This window comes from Ailuropoda melanoleuca, chromosome 6 (assembly GCF_002007445.2).
Source record: "Ailuropoda melanoleuca isolate Jingjing chromosome 6, ASM200744v2, whole genome shotgun sequence".
Lineage (NCBI taxonomy): Eukaryota > Metazoa > Chordata > Mammalia > Carnivora > Ursidae > Ailuropoda > Ailuropoda melanoleuca.
The window spans coordinates 125,336,616-125,359,832 of NC_048223.1; the positions used below are offsets into that span (position 1 = coordinate 125,336,616).

General features: G+C 46.9%; 1 protein-coding gene across 1 annotated transcript in view; it reads left to right on the forward strand.

Moving 5' to 3' along the window:
• Positions 1-23,217, forward strand: part of DOCK1 (dedicator of cytokinesis 1) — a 468,169-nt gene that overhangs the window by 124,787 nt on the left and 320,165 nt on the right. The window contains exons 24-25 of the mRNA XM_034663641.1: positions 16,278-16,348; positions 19,921-20,027. Of these exons, the coding sequence (XP_034519532.1) occupies positions 16,278-16,348; positions 19,921-20,027 (178 nt within the window). The remainder of the gene's footprint in view (positions 1-16,277; positions 16,349-19,920; positions 20,028-23,217) is intronic.

The window sequence follows — 23,217 nt, forward strand, 5'->3', positions numbered from 1 at the left end:
AATCTATCATTTCTGTTCTTGCATCTGAACATGAGAGTGGTGATGGTGCTTTCCAAATAACTCACCTTTTATTTGAGTTTATCTAGGAAAGGAAACACGAGAGGTACATTTTACTGCTTTTAGTGTTACTGGAAAAACATACTTGAAGCCAGGTTTTGGGAGAAGTCCATTTAAATGAATTTATGTTGCCTCTTCTGTGAATCTCACATTTGCCTGTGGCACACTCGAGGCACTCAGGCCTGAAGGGGGCTGAGAATCCACTCTCTGCCGAGTGGTCCACGAACTGGACCTCAGAACTTCTATTAAAAAGAAAAAGAAGACCCCTGTTTTTGGCTGTGGATGGGCTCATGGGTCAGGGAAAGAAGCTGGGACTTGGGCCTCTTGGGGTTGGGATCCCGGAGGCCCTGAGCAGGGCAGTGAGTGGGCTGGGCTGGCTTGCCATGTGGATTTCTCTGTAGGGTTGTGGCAGCCGTCCCCACAGCGAGCACCGTCAGGCTTTGAGGGCCATGCAGGAGGTATAGCACTGCTCCCCCTGTTCCCCTAGGAAAAGCACCCACCTCTGTACCCTGGAGGATCGTGGGGTGTGGATGGCAGAGGAGTATGGAAAGGAAGAACCTTTCACCTGGAAGCAGTGTGCCCACATGTGTGGAGGTGACCTGAGCACAAGAGGGGGTGGGCTTTGAAGGAAGTGAGTCTTAGCTTGTGAGCCCCGGAGGGCGGAATGGAAGCCTGTGAGGGGAACACAGTGGGCTGAGGGTGGGTATGCACAGAGGCCGTCTTCCCTGCCCACGCATTTCCTTATCTGCGGGGCTGCCTCTTCCGTGGTGGGACTGCTCTGTATGCCTCTGCAGAACAAGAGCCATTTGGCCCACAGATCTGAGTGCCTTGATTTGGTGCTTGTAGATGGAAACCTGTAGCTCTCTTGAATTTTAGCTTGCTGTCCGCATGCTCTGGGCTTCATTCTGTCCTTCTGCGGCAGCCACCAAGACCTGAACGAAACACCCAAAATGATTGTCTTTTACGATTCATTCTGCAAATGTTTGTTGACCTTTCTTGCCTGCTGGGTGCTGGGCGTGGTGTGGCGGGTACAGTCCTGAACACAAGCAAGGTCTCTGTCTGCAGGACTTGGAGTCTAATGTCTCATAGCCGTGGTATTTTAGCCCCCCAGTGCTGATTCCCTGCATTGTGCGGACGAGTCACTGCTGGTGGTCAGATTGGTAGGGTGTCTGTGTGATGTCCTGATGGGAGCCCATATTCTCTGTGGCTGAGCGTGGGGTTGCTTGGAGAAGGAACTTTTGAAAGAAGTTTTGTTGGCAGATTTTGAACTTGCCCTACTTTTGGTTACTTTTTTTTCAAAGGACCCCTTTTTAGTGATCTATGTTGCAATAATTTATAACAATGAAAATATCATCAAGTAGAAGAAAAACATCTTCTTTATAAATAAACGCATTTGCATAAAGGAGGGAGAAGAGGGAACAGCTGTGTTAGGGGTTGAATTGCATCCCCCAGGTTCGTATGTTGCCCTAATCTGAATGCCCCAGAATGTGATTGTATTTGGAGAGAAGGCCTTTGGAGAGGTAATTAAGGTTATGTGAGCTCATTAGGGAGAGCACTGATCTAGTCTGACTGGTGTCCTTGTAAGAAGAGGAGATTAGGACAGAGGAGAGACCTTGTGAGGCTCTAGGGAGAAGGAGGCCATCTACAAGCCAAGAGGGGAAGACCCAGAAGGAAGCAAACTGCCACCACCGTGACCTTGGGCTTCAAGAAGTTGCCTGGTCTATGGGTGTTGGGGCATCCCCAGGGGACTCCTGCCACTGTAACAACAAAACCAAATGAGTTGCCTAAAGTTGGGTTTGACTTCCAGAAGGCTTTACCTCTTCTCACCACCTGATTTGGCCGCTGCCCAGTTAAGGGGGCCTTGCCCAGGTGGCCAGACCTTGATGAAGCCCCTAGTCCTTGGCCTCCCTGGTGACTCAGCCCTGCTGCCATTTTCTTTGCTGTCTTAGGTCACCTGTGCCAGTCTCTGTGGCTTCTCCCCTGGCACCTATTCCCCGTGTATTTGGAGCCCCTCCCTGGGGCCCCTTTCCCATCCTTGCCCCTCTGCCTCATCCTTTGCTCCCATGTCCTCTGTGCCTCCTTGTGCTTCTTTCCATTCTTCTGCTCTATCAGCCTCCCCTGTGCCTTCCTGCATCCTCCTTTGGGGGACCATAGGATAACAGAGGATTCAGACTCTGGCGTCTAGGACAATGGGATAGAAAACCCCACTCAGGAGCAGCTGCCCAGGAGTCTTGACCCCAGGCTGGCTTCGGCCTTTGCAGGCGTGGGATCTGTGGGGTCAGGGGGCACCTCGGGATGTGGGTGTGACAGATGTTGCTGGGTGCTGGTGTCTAGGCTCCCTGACAATTAGTCTTCCTGACCCGCTTTTCCTTTGGTGGAGAAGAGTCTGACCCACGGAAGTATTTTTAATTACCTTAACCAAAGCCTTTTCTTTATTTTGGGAACATTTATAAAAATTACCCATTCTATGTCTCTGAGTACATTTTTCAAAAAGTTATGAGTTTGGATGTTCCTGTTTTAAATCCTCTGACCTGTATAGCAACGGCTGAGGCTCCAATGAGAAATCCAGCTGTAGAACCGTATGAAAGGGTTTAGGGGTGACATTTGGGATAATGATGGCTATTGGGGACACTGGGGTAGCTCTTTTTTGGTTTCCTTGGATTTCTACTGTGGTAGATGGTATTACATCTTGCTTAATTAAAACGCTGGCATTGATAGTGGCTTGCTTCAGGCGAGGCGTAGCTGTCCCAGTGAACCAGTGACACTGGGATCATTATTATGATGACTAATTTCATGCCTCATTTTAGAAATAGCTGGAGGCACCATGCTGTTTCCAAGGTGTTGGGCTGTCACTGCTAGAAACCATCGTGTGGGTCAGTCACACGTGTTACAGCGCGAATGAGAGTGATTCTGAGTTGCTAAGAGCAGTCCTGTGATTATTTTAATGAAAAGTGCCCTTTTGTAGTTGAGGGCAGGACATTATTTTTTAAATTAATTAAACTTTTGTGGTGACATATACATACATAAAATTCACCGTCTCAACCATTTTAAAGCAACCATTTAGTTAACATTCACAATATTGTGCAACCGTCACCACTCTCTGGTTCAAAAACATTTTTGTCATCCCGAAAGGAGGCCCTGTTCCCATTAGTCACTGCCCAGAACTCCCTCCTATGGCCTCTGGTATCATTCATCTGTTTTCTGTTTCTGTGAGTTTGCCTGTCTTGATATGTCATATATGTGACGGCATAAAATACGTGACCTTTGTGTCTGGCTTCTCAGCACATTTTCAAGGTTCATCCGTGTTGTAGCGTGTCTCAGTACTACTGTATTATGGGGAATCCTATTCCATTGTATGGACTGTTTTATGGGGAATCCTTTTCCATTATATGGGCATCCTATTGCCTGTATACAGTTTGCGTCTCCATTTATTAGTTGGTAGGCATTGGAGTTGTTCCCATTTTTTGAGTATTGCCACTAGTAGCTGCTGTGAACATTTGTGTACAAATTTTTATCTGAACACCTGCTTTCAGTTGTTTGGGGACAGACCTAGGAGTGGAACCAGAGGTCCATGTGGCTCTTCTCTTTAATGTATTGAGGAATAGACATTCTTTTTGTTGCTTTCTTTCTATGGACTCCTGAGTTGCACGTGCAAGTTGGTCTGGAAAGACTCCCCTTCCCCCCTTTTTATGTTAAACCGTTCTCTGTAGGGCATCTGTGGGGCTGTGCTTTATATTTTCAGATATCTAGGGTCTTCCCTGAATCAAGACTCAAAAAATCCAAGCTCATGCTGTGGTGTTCCCTGAGCAGGAGAGAAGGCTGTGTAGTGGGAAGAGAAGAACTCTTAGGGTCGGAGTTCTGGGTTGGAAAATCCAGCCTAAGGTTTTAGAAACCATGATAGATAGACACCTTTTCTAGCAGTATTTTATGTCAAAATACGGCATTCCTCATGCAACAAAATCAGTGTTTGTTTCTAATCTACTAAACTATTGAACGTGTGACATGGAAGCATCTTCAGGGTGGCTAAGAAGACTCAGACTCTGTCCTCAAGGAAATGATTGAGCACCGCCAGTATGCTGGACCCCTCCCTGCAGTGTCCTAGTTAATTCTCACAGGACGTGTCCTCTGGCAGAAACTGAGAAATCAGTGCCAGTGAACTCGAGCATCAGGGACCCACTCTGGGGTAAAATGAGCAGACAGAGGAGTGTTACTATGGTGTATCTTCTAGACCTGCATTACCCTCCTTAGATCGAAGTCCTTTCCAATTAAATAAAGCCAACTTTCTACTCCTCTGTCCCCCTAGCCATATTTCACGTACTCAACAGACACAAGTACTGAGTGGCTATCTTACGGGACAGAACAGCTGTGGAATGTTGCCATGGGTGCGGGTAGTTCTCTTGGACAGGGCTGACCAGACTGTGAATACTACAGTGACTACAGTGGTGTTTTTGGTGCAGAGGGTGGGGGGAACAGGCGCTGGGTGGGGAAAGAGGTGTCGGGATTTACCCCGGAAGGATGGAGTCATAATTCTGGTTCTGTCCTCCCTGATCAGGGAAGGTGTATTGCTACCTCCACGGGCCTCCTCCATGTGTCTCAGCTGTGGGCTCGGGACATGCTGCTCTTTGTGCCACTCCCAAGTAGATGGTCTCTGGCCCTGGCCTCTGGAAGGATGCTTGACTTCTCCCTAGTGAGACCAAGGCCAGCATCAACAGTAAAGGCTTAATGACTTACATAGTAATTTGTCACCACTATGTCATCCAAGTGGCATTTCAGCTTATTAAACACTATTTTTATTGTATTTATAAAGCTATTGGTTGGAAAGAGATTGAAAATAAAAGCAGAACGTCATCTGTCACTGCAGGTAGTGGGAGAATCCTTCCTTGCCTTTCAGTCCTGGGACAGGGCGGTGCACTGGTTTCCCAGGGCTGCTGTATAAGGAGTGAGCACAATCTGGACGGCCTCACACACCAGGAATTTGTTCTCTGTCCGTTCTGGTGGTGCAGGTGGGGCCGTGCCCTCTCTGAAGGCTCCAGGGGAGGGTCCTTTCCGTCTCTTCCAGCTTCTGATGGCCGCTGGCGGTGTGCGGTGTCCCCGGCTTGCACCCTGCCTCTGCCTCACACGGGTGTGCCTCTGTACCCTGTCTCCTGATCCCCCTCCTTTTATAAAGCCACCCGCATTGGATTCACGGCCCGCCCTCGCCTAGTATGACCTCTTCTGTCATCTGCAAAGACCCTCTTTCCAATTAAGTTCATATTCATGGGTACCTGGGGTTAGGACTTGAACACATTTTGGGGAAACACAGCTCCACCCACTGTGGGTGGGTTTGTGTGTGGGATGCTGGGCAGCTGCTGTTGCATGGCTTGGGGTTGGGGTCGGAGGGGAAGTGCTGGGCCCCCCTTTGCTTTTGCTGCTTCTCTCCCCAGAGGGCCCTTCTTCACCCTGTTCTGCTGCCTCTGCCTGCTGAGGTCTTCCCCCTTGACCATCATCTCCAGTGCTTTGCCTCAGGGTTGGGCTGGTGTGGGCTGAGTAAGGGGGCAGTGGGAAGCAGCGGGGGGTGGCCTGCTTGTGCTTCCCCTCCCCCACCCCCACCCCCACATCTTCGCCCTTCCATTCCCTGCAGGGGCCCTTCTCCCACCCAGTGCTGGTCCTCGAAGGCTCTGATGGTGAGATTGTTCAGACCACGAGGAAAACAGGAGTGTGAGGTGTTGCATTCTCTAGTTGCTCTTTTCAAAAGTGCTTCGCTGCAGTTCGGGCCCTTAAGATGCTTCTGAACTGGACCGTTTTCATCTATGTCGACTTCTGAATTTTAAGCGATTTTTAGAAAATCACCATTATTTGTAAGTTACACTTTGCTCTTGCAAGCTGTCTAGACCGGTAACCAATTTTCACCAGTTTGGAGTTGTGGAGGCCTGTTCAAAGGCTCGCTCCCCTTCTCCCCGTCTCCCTGGGCCTCCTTCGCTACACGGCTGTGCAGGTAAAATGTGACAAAATAAAAGTTCAGTAATTTAATTCAGATTTGTTCTTGCCTAGATTACGGTTAATACCCCTTTTTAGCATGACTTAATTCCTGGCAAATGGATTTTCGGAGGTTAAGGAGAACATAGTGGCTCCAAAGAAGAGGGTTTATCCTTGCGTCTGTCATGGTTAGTTAATGTGTCCCTTTCTCATTCTCTTGCTTGCACTTTTTGCTGCAGGCTCCTGCTGCCTCACCCCACCTCTGCGCACGCCTATGCTCTGTCCTCCCGCCTCGAGTCATGGCGGCTCCACCCTGGCCTTTATTGTCCTATAATTCATTCCCTTCTTGACCAGACTCTCTCTGGTGTCCTGTGTCCCCAGCACTGGGGAATGAGGGATGAAACAGGTGCAGGCCTTTGGTCCTCATTGCAATAGTGTGCCTTACCACTGAAAGAGGAGGTAGCCCAGAGCAGAGCAGGGGGCTCCCCCCTCTTTTTATACAGGGGCACATAGAGACTCATCGTTGTTGGTTGGTGTCGCTCCTTGTGGCCAGAGTAGACCCAGTGGCCCAGGTCAGGCCAGGCTGACCCATGAGCTGAAGGCTTCTGCCTGCTGGGGACCTGTTTGTGACACAGCTGCGCGGCTGGGAAATCGAACCTAGTGGTTCTCAGCTAGGGGCTGTTTGGGAATATCTGGGCATCAGTTGTTTGAGACAGTGACTGTGTGTGTGTGTGTGTGTGCACGCACGTGCACGCACACAGGAGTGTAATTTCTGACATTTAATGGGCAGGACCTAGTGGTTCAGCTGTGCTAAAAGCACTTGTGCCCAGGTGAGACCCTTGACCCGAAGTTGGTATTCTCCAAGGAAGGCATGACAAATTGTTGTTTCGTGTACCTGTTTGTTTTTAATTGTGGTAAAAGCCACATAATATAACATTCCCTAAACAGTTTCTACAGTTCAGTAGTGTTAACTGTATTCATATTGTTGTGGAACATCTCTGGAACTTTTTCATCTTGCAGAGCTTAACCTCTGTCCCCATTCGACAGCAGCATCTCATCTCCCGAAGCCCCAAGCCCTTGGCAGCCATCATTCTGCTTTGTGTCTCTCTGAATGTGACTACTGTAGATGTCTTGGATAAGTGGAATCATGTGGAACGTGCCTCTTTGTGACGGGCTTATTTCACTCAGCATAATGTCCTCAAGGTTCATCTATGCTGCAGCATATGTCAGGATTTCTTTCTTTCTTAAGGCTGAATTACGTTCTATTAGATGTATATACAGCCTTTTATTTCTTTATTAATTCACTGATGGACATTGGGTTGCTCTTACCTCTCGGGTATTGTGAATAGTGCTACGATGAACATGGGTGTGCCCATCACTCTTCAGGATCCTGCTTCCATTGCTTTTGGGCATATTGCCAGGCGTGGGATTGCTGGATCATGTGATAATTCTATTTTTAATTTGTGCTGAACCTCCATATTGTTTTCCTTGGTGGCTGTACCAGTTTCCATTCCCACGAGCAGTGTACAAGGATTCCAGTTTCTTCAGGTCTTTGCCAACACCCCTTCCTTCCTTCTTTCCTAGCAGCTATCTTCATGGATATAAGGTGATAGTTCATGGTGGTTTTGATTTGCATTAACGAATAGTGCATTTTCCCATATATTTCTTGGCCATAACATGGATCTTCCATAATATTTGTTGGCCATAACATGGATTTTTAAGTGTAGGAGCTTATATTGGATTTATTGAAGAATCTTAGTAAATGTGTACTTCTTTCATTATTTTTTTGGTTTGGATTTTGTGATACTTAAACATGAAACTGCTCCTAGGAATGATTCCTTTCAACTGCTAAGTTGTCAGTTGGGGTTGAATCAAGCAGTGTTGGCGGTAGAGACGGGGAATGCTATTTTAAAGACCAGTGTCTGCTTAGAGGAAGTTTGATTATAAAAAAGAAGAGTTATTTTTAGATTTGAGACACATTATATGTAGGTCGTCTTTTTAAATAATAGTCTTTCTAATAATAGGAGTAGAAGTAATCACTGTCATCATCTGTTCTGTTGTCTGGATCCCTGCAGCACGTACAGCAGGGTGACTCTCTCCAAAGTGCTCTGTGTTTCTGTCCAGCCATCTGCCCTATTTCTTCTGTTCCCCCTGAGAGGCACAAGCTCAGGTCTAGGGGCTTCTGTGGGCCGAACTGGTCTGGCTCCCCTTTCCTGTATCAGAATGCCCTGGTTCTTCGGAGGCTGTTTGGCTATGCCCCAAATCTTCCAAAGATGGAACTCCTTTAAGTCTGAAGAGAGAATTTGTGGGCCATATATATTTGAGCTCAAAACCTCCAAATGGAATCATTTTAATATGCGTTTTCTTGAGAAATATGTGAATTAATAATTGCTTCATACATTATTCAAGGAAAACTTATTTTGTATCACCGATAGCTCTTGTAATCTTATATAAAGATATGCTAATGGATTTAATTAAAATAATTATACTGAATAATGTAGCCTGAGCTTTACCCTAAAATAGTGTCTATTAATCATCATCAGTAGTCACAGTTTTAGCCAGAGAGACACTTACAACATTAATACTGATACTGGGTAGAAGGTGCATTTTCTGTTTTGTTTTACGGCTTGGATTAAGTCGGCATTCTCATGAGCTGCATGACGATTACATTTGCTTAGAGGGGAGTATACAATTTATTTAATTTCTTTAACCTAAACTATTTTAGCGGTTAGAAAACTTTTAGCATTTTCTGCCACTTCATAATCCTTTCTATTTAATTTAATTTCTTTTCCTCTAAAACTGTTTGATTTGGGTCTGACCTTACTCCCCCCCCCCCCCCCCCCCCCCGAGCTGCGATCACTGGATAGCATGAGTTCTCGATTGCTGGGATTTTAGGCAATGGACTCACTTTTAGCAGGGGCCCTCAGCAACTCTCCTGTCTTTTAATAGAAATAGAAATAGCTTTATCGCCGGCTGTGGTTCTTTCTAATTTTGTTTCTGGTATCTTTCCGCCGCTCACTGGCCTTCAATCAGTGCTCAGTGGTGGGGAGCCCTGTTGTATTTGGGGGTGATTTTTGTTTCACCTAAAGCTTCGTGTGTTGGCGTGTGCAGGGGACTCAGGCGTGTGTCCTCAGCATGCCAGTGCACATGTATCCGTTGCCCGGAGGCCCAAGTGCATTTAGAATTGGACTGGCCCATCCTCAGGTGGGCAGATGAAAGCTTTGCCAAGTTCAAAGAGAAAAGCAAGCTAGGACTTAAAATGCCATTACATTAATTTGCTTAGGTTTAAAGTCAAACCTGAAGAAATAACTTTCTTAGAAAGCAAATATTGATTTGCTAAGTACAGTTATGTCTTAAAAAACAGGAGATGAATAAACAAAGCTAAAAACAGTGAAGTCATCTGAGTTCCTATATTGTGCTGTTCTCTTTCTGGCTAGGCCGTGTCAGAAAGCGGGTGCTCTCATGGGTTATGTGGCAATTTATTTAGAGAGAGTGCATGCACGCGTGGGGAGAGAGGCAGAGGGAGAGGAGGAGAGAATCTCAAATGGACACAGTGCTGAGCACAGAACCTGATGTGGGTGGGGCTCGATCTCAAGACCCTGAGATCATGACCTGAGCTGAAATCAAGAGTCAGATGCTCAACCGACTGAGCCACGCAGGTGCCCCTCAGCTCTGTGTCTTGATGCATCCTGCAGGCCTTGTGCCCATCCCACTCCCATCCCCCAGGCCATGCCTCAGTGAACTGGTGAGTGATTGCGGCAGGGGGCTGCTGGCATGCTGGCCCCCGCATATTCTGTGCAAGTTTTTGTTTAAATAACAAACCACTTTAAAAAAAATAATGAAAATAGGACAAGAAAAGAAAAAAACCCTCAAACGCCTCCCATTCCTATGACTCTGAATTCTGTGATATGGCAGAATACTCTTTGTATTTACCACTTTGTGTAGGACTTTCTAAATGAAAGTTTCCACCGAAAGTGGAGTCACGTGTGAGCGTTGTGCGTGTTCGGGAGAGTTTCCGTGCCAGCACCGCACACATCCTGTGCTCTCCCGCCCCACCACGGGTGGCAGCAGTGGCCACCGTCTGTTGATGCCCTCGATGTGTTTGGGAGAACATGAGGAGCGTATCATGCACGCAGCGTCATTCCATCCTGCCAACAGTCTCTGGACGCCGGCGCTAGCAACCGGCACATTTTACTGATGAGAACCCCTGACAGGCCGTGCCATCTTCCTAGGTTCACATAGCGAGGGCTGGAGGCAAGCTTTGAGTGCAGACAGCTTGGCTCTGGGACCTGTGTCCGTGTCCCAGGTACAGCGTTGCCTCGCGTGCATCGTGCCAGTGTGGGTTCTCTTGTATCCGTGACTCTCTGTTCTGGAGGGGTCTTTCTGCTGATGAGATTCCACCCAGCACTGTCTCTGGTCCGTGCAGGAGCCCCCACTCTGTCTGTCCCACACCGTGGGGAGCTCTTGAAGCAGCTGCTTCTTCTCCTTGAGAGAGACCTGAATTTAGTGAAGCTGCCTAAGTCCACGGAGGAAATGCTGCCTTTAGCTGCAGGCATGAGCAGAAACCAAAACACTTGAGGTTCTTGACAAATAACCAATATTAGAAATGGGCAAAACTAGTTTTTTGGTCGGGAAAGTTAGAGCCTGCGGTGGCGTGGATGTCAGGGTCCCTGCCTCTTCTGGCTGGCTCATCAGACTGGAGGGCCTAGAGTCATTTCTCTTGGCCGAGGATGGGGATTTCTGTGGGCCCAAAGCAAACAGGTGGAGTGTGTCTTGAGAATTAAGAGGTGATTTTAGATAGAGCTCTGTCAGTCTGGATGTCACAGAGTGTCTGCTGTGTCTACAAGCCTCAGCAGGGCTTGAGGGAACCCAGAGAGGAGGAATAGCCCCACTATACCTCAGGGGCTCTGCTCTGGGGGACCCAGATACACCAACCTTCCCTTCCAGGCCAGAGCAGGGGTCTCTCTAGATGCCCAACCTGGAATCCATGTGTCTTGGAGAAAATGATGTCTGAGCTAAGGACTGAGGAGTAGTCAGGGCTTAACTCAGTGTTTTGGGGCAGCAGCTGGAGTAGTGGGCACAGAAGCAGTGGCCTGGGAAGAGGGAACATTCGTGCACTGGCCTGCTGGCTGGAGAGGCTCCACTGGTTGGAGGGGGTCCTGCAGGTGGAGGTGGAGACCGCTGAGCAGAGACACTGGGGAGGAGGGGCCAGAGCCTCTGGGGGTGCTCGCTAGTTGGGCTGGTACCCCAGGAGTTGGGTGATGCCATCAAACTATCTGTGCAAGATGTGCATCTTCTCTCAGGAAAGCTACTCCAGCTGCAGCCTGGGGCGTGAGCTTGAGGGGTGCACATGGAGGCGGGAGGTCAGTCGGGAGGCTGCGGCAGGAGCTTCAGACAGCAGGGCCTGGACCTGGTGGTAGAAACTTTAGGAGTGGAGAAGGTGGTGGAACCATGGGCACGTCATGGTGAGGCTCTACTGTGCTTTGTGATCGGTCCGGAGTGGCGGTGAAGAAGCGGGAGCATCCCGGCTAGACTGTGACCTGGGGACTCAGCCCTGAGCTGAGGTGTCCTGGGAAGGTGAGGTGGCGGGCTGGCCTGTGGCAGGTGGAGTCTGCGGCGTCTGTGGGACAGCCAGGCACGGGAGCGCAGGGACCGTTGTGTGTGGGTGTGACGTGCGGGAGAAGGTGAGCCTGGGCAGTGGGCACCAGGGGGTCCGTAGCTTGGTGGAAGGCGGGGTCCTTCGGGTATGTGGAGGAAGGAGAGAAGACTAGAATGGGACTCCAAGGACAACCACCTTCAAGGCGCGGTGGGCACAGAAAGCTGGGGAGGAGTGAATGTGGAGGAAGGCCAGGCAGGTGAGGGGTCGCTGCTGGGTCATGGGAAGGGTCACCTAGGAAGAGGCTGGTGGCCTTGGCGGGAATGGAGATGAGGTGGGGCTGACACGGGGCTACAGAGGTAAAGGTGGGGTTTGCGGGGCAGTGGTCACCGCATGAGCCCACAGCCCGGGCACTGCCAGTGCAGGACGGGAGGGAGGTGCCTGGGGCTCCAGGGGCATTTCTCAGAAGAGTCATGGGCTCACCCACGGAGGGAAGGAGCCAGCTGGGGTGAGGACTGAGTCACCTGGGGGGAGGAGGGGTGAGGAGGGTGGGGAGTCCTCGCGGAGCCCAGTGGCAGGGTTCAGTCCGTTGGAGCTGGACACTCCCTCTTTCAGCCTGGGTGGTGCGCAGAGAGGCGGGCACTCCTGGCGGCTCCGCTCTTTCTCCTGGTGGATTTTGCTTTTTTCAGAAGTCGGAGATAAGATGGGTGGGGAGGATCCCAGGCTTGAGGAGAACCATGAAGAAGGTGGAGCATGAGCAGGGATGGACACCAGGTACAAGAGGTGGCAGCCTGCTTGTCCCTGCTAGTCCCGTTTTCTTCGTTCCCTCTGTTCTGTCCTTGATCACTTAATCTGGGTTGATGGCAGGTGTGTGGTTGTCTCTGTTCTCTCTGAACCCCACGTACCGTAAGACGCACTGGCTATAGGATCTCGGTCTGTTAGGCAGAGTTCTGTGTTGGACAGCATTTTGGGGTCACAGGGGCTCACACCCCTTTTTTGTGGGCGTCGCTGTGATCTCTGGTTGGGCGGAAGCCCTAGGGAGCCCTGGCCCTGCTCTGGAGCTCAGTCTGCCTGGGCTCAGTTGGCCTGGTTAATGCGGTGCCTGGCCGCCCCAGGGCAGCAAGTGGAAGGGGGACATAAAGGCCTGCCCTGTTTGCTGCTGTCTGCTTCGTTCTTGTGAAGTGGGGTAACCTGCAGTAACTTGATACATTTCAAAGTTGGATCTCAGAGGAGGGACTTGGGATCCCTTGATCTGGCTGGTGTTGAAGGACAGGATCAACATCTAGAAAACAAGCCTCGGTGATCGTCAAGACCGTGCAGCACAGAGGTACGCGGTGATGCATCGTGGGTGGGCTTCACGCTCACCGTGGACGTCCTCAGCCTCGCTCCAGATCCCAGCAATGTGAATTTGGACACATGACTTCCCTGTGTGCCTCTACTTGTCATCTGTGAAAGGGGATAGCAGACCTTTCTCATGTTCTTCTGAGGGGGTGTTGTGTCCATTGAGTGGACCATCTAGGTAGAGCCTCAGGCATGGACAGAATATTCCCAAGCTACAAATTAGGAAACTTGAACTCATTTGAAGTAACTGGAATTGACCACTTACTCTTGGACACCAGGGTTGAGATTCAGGAACATTCTCTCAGGCCTTTTCCATGCGTGGCTACCCAGGTAATATATAGTTTTATTCATTTTGAAAATTAAGGTATGGTTTCATACAGTCATGGAGTAGAGTGCCATCCACCCCTGCATTCCTCCTTCCCCCAGGGTAGACAGGTCTTCCCCCAGTGTAGACAAGCCCTTCACCCCCACCTCCACCCTGTAGGTGTGCCTTTTCCAGAGTGTTTTAAAGATGCAGTCACATGGTGCACAGCCTTTTGAGTTTGTCTTGTTTCACTCCTCAGAGCGCCTTTGAGATTCACCCAGGTGGTGTGCAACAGAACCTTGATTTGTTTTATTACCCTGTGGTGTTGCATTGTACGGACTCACCTCTTGAGGGACTTTGGAGTAGTTTCCAGCGTTTGCTGATGACAAATAAAGCTACTGTAAACATTGACATGCGGGGTTTCGTGTGAGCATTGGGTCAAGACTCAGGAGTATCGTTGCTGGACTGTATGGGGAGTACATGTCTGCCTTCGAGAGAAACTGCCTTGTGCTTTTCTGCAGTTGCCGACCTTGTTTTGCATTCAGCCCCGCAGCCCACGCAACAGCGCTTGATACTGTCAGGTCTTTTTTTTTTTTTTTTTTGCAATTCTAATAGGTGTTAGTGATATTTCACTGTGGTTCTCATTTGCATTTCCCTGGTGAATAATGATGCTGAGTCTCTTTTCAAGTGCTTATTTGCCATCCATATATCTTCTTTGGCAAAGTTTTCAAATCTTTGGCCTATGGGGGGGTACTGTTTTCTCATTATTGAGTTTTAAGTGTTCTTTGGATATGCTGGATACAAATCTTTATCAGATATGTGATTTGCAATTACTTTCTCCTAGTGTGTGACTCATCTTTTATTATCTTAGCAGTGTGTTTTAAAGAGCGGAAGTTTTTATTTTGATGAACTGCAATTTATTGATTTTTTTTTTCTTTTACAAATTGTGCTTGTGGTGTCCTATCTAAGAAATCATCGCTTAGCCCATCACAGGTGTCTTCTAGAACTTGTGCAGTTTTATGTTTAAGATTTATGATCCACTTAAAAGTTAATTTTTTGTATAGGGTGTGAGGTATGGAACCAGTTTCATTTGGTGGGGAGGGGGAGGGGCCTGTGTTGCTTTGCTGCAAATCGGTTGACCATACATATTCAGGGAATTATATTAACGTGGGCTTTTGCTGTCAAAAAACAAAATTCAACTGAGTACATTTGAAGATCTAATTGGCCTCATTGAATGATTTGTGAATTGGACAGCATCCCATCTAGCAAGTAGAAAGGAGCTCTGAAGAAGTGGACAAAATGAGACTTTTATAGGCAGAAGGAGACAGGGACAAGGAAGGAGTAGGCTACCTCTTCTTTGAGGGTTGGAAGCTATCAGGTGGATTACCTCAGTAGTGCTGACCAGGAAGTTCCAGATTGAGTAGTTGTGTGGTTTTGTTTTTTTTTTTTTAAGATTTTATTTATTTATTTGTCAGAGAAAGAGAGAGAGTGAAAGAGCACAAGCAGGGGTAGCAGCAGAGGGAGAGGGAGAAGCAGACTCCCTGCTGAGCAGGGAGCAGGACACAGGGCTGGATCCCAGGACCCCAGGATCCTGACCTGAGCCAAAGGTAAACACTTAACTGCCTGAGCCACCCTGGCGTCCCTCTAGATTGAATAGTTTAATCTTATATTCCTGGGAAAGGCTGAAACTGCGGTTTGTTTAGGTAGGAAGCCTTGGTTTGCCGATAAGGAGTTTAGCACGAGTGACTCCATTTTGATTTTTTTTTTTAAACACTACCTTTGTGCTTTCAGAAAATAATGCAAACAATTGTTTATGCAGTAAGTGTAGTATTTTCCAGTGTTCAAAGTGTTATCCTGTTCTCCTTTCAGCTTAATTTTGAGCTTTAATGCAACCTTAGGATGTCCTTGGCATGATCATTATTTCCGTATTTCATTCTGGGAGGTGTGCCCCAGCCTGGTACAAGGAGTTACATAGAGTCACAGCTATAAGGGGGCCCACCACGGTCACAACACTGAAAATCCACAAACTTTCCCCATCAGGGCTCAGCTGAGGGGCTGGGGCTCAGGCTGCCCACTGAACTGGGTTTTGATTCTGTCTCTGTTCAGTTCTTGTGGTGTGATCAGGGGCAATTATGTCCGCTGGCAGTTCCCTTGCTGTCCAACAGCCAGCTCCCTGTCAGAGGTCTGTTGGAATGAAAGATAAAATATACAAAGGTCCTAGCACGGCACATAGTAGGTAGTAGGACCTGTCATGATTACCATCACTCTTATTTTTTCAGATTGTGGATTTTCTGGAAGATACAAAATATGAATATAAGAGATAAGTTTACTGAAGCAAAACAGATTCCTAATTAAGGGATGCACGGATAGACAGAAAACAGTTTTGGAGTGGAACAAAGACAATCATTTTATTTTTTATTTTTATTTTTTAAAGATTTTATTTATTTATTTGACACAGAGAGGGAGAGAGCACAAGCACGGGGAGTGGCAGGCAGAGGGAGAGGGAGAAGCAGACTCCCCGCTGACCAGGGAGCCCGATGTGGACCTCGAACCCAGGACCCCGGGATCATGACCTGAGCCCAAGGCAGACGTTTAACCGACTGAGCCACCCAGGCGCCCAAGACAATCAGTTTAGATGTTGAATGTGAGGCAATTGCAGTGATTTGAATGGTGGAGGATTATTCTGAGGGGCACAGATCTTCATGTGCTATAGCCTCATTAGGGTTAAGACCGGAAAATCACACAGAAGCTTAGCGCAGTATAGGCATTCGGTCAGTAGACAATATCTGTTGACCTCTGCTAAATTATTATGTGTCAAGATAACCATGTAACAAATCACCATTGTTTGTGGATCAGAGGTTTTTTCTTTGCTCTATTTTTGTTGTGTTTGGTGATCTCATCGTCTCATCTAGAAAGTGATCTTTCCTTTCTCGCTATGTCTGTGGTTCTTCCTAGTAATTACAGATTTGTATTAACATTTGCCAGACTGCACTAGGCTCAGCATTCTTTGCTCTTGGTTTGCAGGGGGCGGCGTTGAAGTACTTGCCAACTATTGTCAACGATGTGAAATTGGTGTTCGATCCCAAAGAGCTCAGGTAAGGAAGCACCCAAGGGGCAGGCTTCCCACGTCCTTCACTTTGCCTCCTTTCTGTGCAGGGAGGTTATGAGAAGCTCAAGGCTCAGTCTTATGTTGGCAGACATCAGTGCCCTGGATCATTCTAGAACAAACACTTGCTGGTTGTGGTATCTATGACACTTCTCTAATTAGGCCTTCATATGGAAAAGACACCATCCATCAACACAGTATTTTCTTTAGAGGATTGCTCATAGCTCAGTGGGTAAATCATACAAATTTGGCATTTTGTATTCTTTCAAGGTTGAATTTCACTATGCTGGTTGGGTTTTCGTTTTTTCAGCACCTAAAGCATCTGACACTGGAGATTTACTGCTCACTCCCCTCCCCTGCCCCTCAGTATGGACAGCCGCTCTTCATGTGCTCCTAACTGTTGGACCAGCCGTCAGGCAGAACCATCAGGAGTTGTCACCTAAGATAATATTAACAAAACTACAGCAAACCTCAAGGAAGCTGGTTGTTGGGCTTTCAGACCAAGGAGTGAGGCTGGGGACCTAATCCTTCCTTTCTGCACCTGTTTTTCGAGCCTTGGCTGCTGAGCCCAGTCCTGCTTGTGTGATGTGTAGATGCCCTGTGTTCTACCAGACTGTTGAGTGCCGTTGGGACGTGCAGCCTTTTCAACCCCAGACATCTAAAGCACAGCTCTTGTCTGCTTTTGATTAAACATTTGACACCATAAACTACCTGCAGGGGATGGCACCGTTTTTAGCAGCCAAAAAGCCCATCTAAATATTAGTAAAGGTCCATGTGTCCCCTGAGTGGTTACATTGAATAAAAAATGCTCATCCCTCCCGTTCTTTATGTCCGTTGTAGGTTGCTCATGCCTGGGAGGTGAAGGGCGAGGGGCTTTGAGGGGGTCCTCTCCTCCAGAATCATCAGGTTTCTGATGTGCCTGAGGATTTAGTGTCCTGCACAGACACATTATTTTCTGCTCATGGGTACTGACAACGAGGGACATGGCTTAGCACACCTTAAACGAGAAAAGGAGATGTGAACAGGCCCATCGGCAGCATGTCTGCCCTGAGTCTTTGGAGTGGCCCACCCCTGCAGCATGGCTGTCACAGAAGATATCAGCAGCCCCTGGGGACTTGTTAGAAAATGCTGAATCTCAGGCCCCTTCCCAGATCTTTTGAGTTAGGAATGGAGGGTGGGGCCCAGCCGTTTGGTTTTAATGACTTCCAGGTGCTTCCCGTGAAGGTTCTTGTTTGACAGTTTCAAGTCTGGAGAACAGAGCAAGTGGGGGGATGCTGTGGTTGGGTGGTCCATACTCTGGGCCTGTTCTTACAGGGCATGGAGATCTGACTCTAACCAGTTAGTGGGGCAGTGTCCTTGTTCACAGTGAGTGCTGGCACCAGGGCTTGGAGATCCAAGGAAGACCCCCTTCTCCAGGGCCCCTGCAGTCTGCTCTTGGTCCTTTGTCTCTTTATGCATCCCTGTGTGCTGCTTCAACACCTTATCTACTGATATAATTTATTTATTAGAGAGAACGTGTGAGCGCTAGTGCATGGAGGGACAGAAGGAGAGAATCTCAAGCAGACTCCCCACTGAGCATGGAGCCCGATACAGGACTCGAACTCACAACCCAGGAGATCATGACCTGAGCCAAAACCAAGAGTCAGTTGCTTAACCAACTGAGCCACCCAGGCTCCCCACCTTATCTACTGCTTTTTTTTTTTAATGACCTTGTAAATCATGTATGTATTTTTTCCTTTTTAGAAAATTGATTGCTATTTTGATAAAACAGAAGAGATCAGAGAGGAGAATAAATCAAACTTAATTCCACTGCCTAAAAATAACTAGAAGGATCTGGATTTGCACACATGCACATATATCCACATGCATGTGTACACACGTATTCCCCTAAAAAATTCAACACAATCGTATTCTTTATTTTGCAATCAGCTTCTGCGCGTAAGAGCTCTTGTTTTCCCACATTGTGGAGTAATCTACATCAGAATTTTTAATAACTTCCATGGTGTTCGGTCCTGTGGTGGCCCATCATTTATTTAAGTAGCAGCAGTAGGCGCTGACATCGATGATGTGCTTTCTCCGTACAGAAGAGGCTCCATACAAAGCACTTTCCGTGTACTGTTCAATTAATCTTTGCAACAGTGGTATGACATTGGTTCAGTTATTAGCCCACTTTTATGCTAAGTAACTTGTCCCTGAGAACTGAGCTGCTCAGTGGTAGTGCTTCAAGGCCAGCCTGGCTTTTTGATTACAGTGAACACGCCTCTGTGCTACATGGGTGCTAAGTTCTGTTCGGTTTTTATTATTATGTAATATGCTAGGCTAAATTCTTTTGTCGCTTCATTGTAGTATCTTGCCCTTATTGATATCATTAGGCTAAACAGTGATGTAGGATTACAAGGTCTTACGTTTTCTTTTTCTTTTTTGTGGATATTCTTAAAAGATTTTTAATAAATATTATCCAGTTGCCCTCTAAAGGTCAAAGCACCCTTCTGCCAAAGTATGTTGGTGTCTGTCTTCCCAGACTTTGCCAGTACGTGGAATTATTATTTTCCAGAACCTTGCTGATATGATTGGTGAAAGGTTTTTCTTTGTTGCTAACAGGAGCCCTTCTTCTAAGACTTCTTTGTAGTTTTATTGACTGTTTGTGAAAGTAAAGTTTAAAAAAAAATATCTCTAGTGAGAATAATTCACGTATATAAAGTTCACCAGTTTTAGAGTGTTTAAGTAAATGGCAGTCAGTATATTTAGAGTTGTGTGCTTGTCATCATGATCCAGTTGTGGGGCAGTGTCATCACCCCCATCCGATCCCTGGTGCTCATCAACAGTCATTTTCTGTCCCCACCCCGGCCCTAGGTAACCACAAATCTCCTTTCTGTATCTGTAGCTCTGCCTTTTCCAGGCATGTTATATGAATGAAATTATACAATATGTGGCCTTTTGTGTCTGGCTTCTTTTCCTTGGCATAATGTTTTCAAGGTTCATCTGTGTTGTAGCATGCATCAGAACTTCATTCCTTGATGTGGATGAATTATGGGTATACTATATCTTGTTTATTCACTGCTCAGGTGATGAGCATCTGGGTTTTTCCTCCACTGAGTATAAAGAATAATGTGGTTGCTATTCACGTGCCAGGTTGTGTGTTGCATATGTATTTTCATTTCTCTTCGGTATGTATACCTGGGAGTGGAAGTGCTGGATCATATGGTAACTGGGTTTTAACATTTTCAGGAAATATCCAGCAGTTTTCCAAAGTGGCTGCAACAATTTACTTTGCCACCAGCATGATGTGAGGGTTTCAATGTCTTCATATCCTAGCCAACACTTGTTGTTGCCTCTGTTTTGGATTATAGCCATTTGAGTGTGTATGAAGTGAAAAATAACATTTTAAAGCATCATTTTGTTGGATGAGATTTTGGCCCATATCGGGTAATAGGCATTCTCCAACATCCTGGTAGAGCTCAATCACCATTTAATGACCTTGCGTCTTGGTACCGTCTTGAACACAGTGGATCATTTTGCTGTATGTCCCTAAACTCTTTTCGCTTGTGTTTTTCATTATAGCAAAATGTTTACTGATTTCATCCTAAATGTTCCCATGGGTTTGCTGACCATTCAGAAGCTGTATTGCTTGATTGAAATCATTCACAGTGACCTCTTCACACAGCACGGTGAGTGGAACCCTGAGAATTAACAAATTGTCACATTAATCATTGTCTATAGGCCTTGTCCCTTCTCAGTCCTCTCCTCTGTGCCAACAGGAGTGGAGGTAGCAACCAATTAAAACAGCTCCATTACAAGACAGGAAGATTTAGCCCCTACAAGAGAATGGTAATTGACATACAGTGGAGTAATAGATCACTGAAAGATGAAGGGGAAAACCTCGTAGTTCGTAAGATAATCAGCGTACATTGTAGCCTTTAAGTTGTGTGATTGTCTATCCTGGGGAGGCAATCACCTGCTTGCATTCAGATGATTGCAAAGAAAAGTGTGAAGTTTTCTTTTAATTTAGAAATAATGGTTCTGTCTTTTCCTGAACTTTGCATTCTTTGACAGGGTTTCCTCATAGTAATAAGAATTTTAATGATTCCTCAACTCATTTATCCTGAGGAACACCTTCTATTTCCCCCACATTATCTCCCTACCCTTTTTATTAATCATTTTCTTTCTATTTGGACAGATTGAATTAATATTTTACACTTGTCACGCAGTTTTATTGAAAGCTTAAAACCTTTGCATAATTCCACAGCCTTTCTCATTTAGTGGAGGCAGATGTGGGGACCTTTGAGTGACATTCTGACTGAGAGGCACAGATTCTTACTCTTCTATGTGTGTCCAGACTTCGGCTGTTGCATTTGTTTTCTGTTGTCCTCATGTGTGGTGTTTCAGGGATGGAGAAGGCTGGCTGGGGATTTCCTATTGAGCTCCTGGCTGCACCGAGAACTCAGTGTATGTCCAGATTAGTCCTTCTTACCTTCTGGGCTCCTGGATGCTGTGCTCTCCTGCTGGTTTTAAACTGATTTCTTGATTGAACTTTATCACTGCACTGGAGTCTAAACTTACAGCCAAGGCTTCTGTTAAGAGAAAACGTTAAGACTTCATGTGAGTGGGAGTGTTTCTTTTTGAGAAAAACCAGCAAACCAAGAAGTGAGTGGGTTTCTGCAGCCCCTCCCAATATCTCTCTCTGGACCACAGGCCCATTGCTCACTTGCATAAATGAAAGTCAGCTCCATTGCCATTGGTTGGGATTCAAAACACATGAGTCTCCTTTAGCTAACAATCCCAACTGTCCATTCTTCAGGGTCTCATTGGAGGGCTGGGTCTTGAATTATTCATTCTCCAGGTGTCTTCTAAAGCTTGGTGAAACTATGGGGTTCAAGAGGGCATGATGATGGGGTGATGGGTGGGGACTGCTGCTTCATTGTTTCCTTCCATATTGATTACATTTTATACCAGAGCAAGTAAAATCCCCTGAGAGTTTTCTATTTGGATTGGATCAGGTGGGTTATTAATGTTCCTTCTCCTAACCATCCCCCGACACACACAGCAACACTGACTCGAACCACTTCACTGAATGAACAATGATCAATTAATAACAATTGTCAGTAGGTTGATCGTACTTGGCTTTCACTGACTGTTGATATAGGGAAGACCTTCTTTCCTGTATTGCATAATTTCTGCTGTAAACTTTGCGCCACATATCACTTAGCTCTATTTGAATAAGGACCTAAAACATAAATGGTTCAATTAAAAATATTTAAAATAGAACTTTTTTTAAGAATATATTTCAAGGGAATGTCGGGGCGCCTGGGTGGCACAGCGGTTAAGCATCTGCCTTCGGCTCAGGGCGTGATCCCGGCGTTATGGGATCGGGCCCCACATCAGGCTCCTCCGCTATGAGCCTGCTTCTTCCTCTCCCACTCCCCCTGCTTGTGTTCCCTCTCTCGCTGGCTGTCTCTGTCTCTGTCAAATAAATAAATAAAATCTTTAAAAAAAATTTTAAAAAAGTATATATTTCAAGGGAATGTTTTCTTCTACTGAAACTTAATTTCCTTAGCTAGTAGAAAGCTGGAAGGGACTCTTCCTATTTATTTTTGGTAATTTTGTCAGCCTGGGTATGTGGTGATTATGTTTTTCTTCTTCTTTACTGTGCCCCGTTTCTGTTTTCACTCTTGTTCTGTAAGTCTTTTATCAAAGACCGCCTCAAGTCCTGTTTTGGAATTTTTTGCAAAATGCTGTTAATTATTAACTTAGAATCTTTTTAAGTATAAATTTAGGGACTAAATTTTCATAGCAAGCTGCACCCAACATGGAAAATGAGGTCATGTGAAATATGTGAATCGAGACTCATTGTGTGTGCCAAGAGCCACAGTTCACCCGAAGCCCTGTTTCTTAGAAGCAGCTGCCCAGCTGCCCAGTCAGTAGCCTTGTTAAGCCACTCCTGGCAGCCCAATCTCACTTCCAGATGCACACGGGCTGTCCGGAAGTGTTTCAGAATACATTGTCCAATGTCCATTGTGAAAATGCCCCCCCGCCCCGGGGTGGGGGGGCTTTGAGTGTCAAGAATCTTTCTGGGAAGGGTTCACGAAAACAACTCTGATTTTTCTCAGATCGTGAAGACAACCCTGATTTTTCTCATCTGCAGGCTCCCTGCTTCTTCAGGGCGGCCTACAGCCGTCTTACCTCCTTGTCAGGAAAGGCGAATCCGTGGAAGTCTTCCAGTTGGTCTGTTCTCACAAAGATGTCATTACTTTTGCAGAATACTCTGTGCCATGTTTGGGATCAGGTGTTGAAGCCGCAGTCTTTCCTAATGAGGTGTGATGGCCCTGATTTTCCTGCTTTGTTCCAGTTCTTGTTAATTTATAACAATGGTCCTGGTCTATATATGTTCGTCCTGATCCCAGTAGAGCCAGTCAGCCTACCGCCCCACGCGTCCAGAGTTCTAGAACCGGATGTAACCAGAGTTCGCTGCAGAAGCCACGGAAGCTGCTCGCCTGTAGTAAATATTCTCTCGAGGATGTGGTCTGGGTGCATGGCGGTGTGGCTCCTCCAGGTTCCCCAGTGGGGACTCCAGGCTCTGTCTTTGCTCACTGGCATGTGGGTTGCCTCACTCACGGAAGGGACTCACTTAGTTGCTTTGCTTTAAAGCATTGCTTTCCTCGTCTCCCCAATATCGAATACATTCCATAGTTGGTAGAGTCTCCCTTCAGTGGGAGTGACAAGCTGATCTGTGTGCAGCAAGGCTGGCAGTGAATGCTGACACTGGAATTGCTTCTCTGCAGAGAGGCCTTCCTTTGCCAGGCGCGGGTCCCAGTAGTGCTGAGGCTTGCAGTGCCCTGTTGTTTCAGCCTTGTTTTCCTG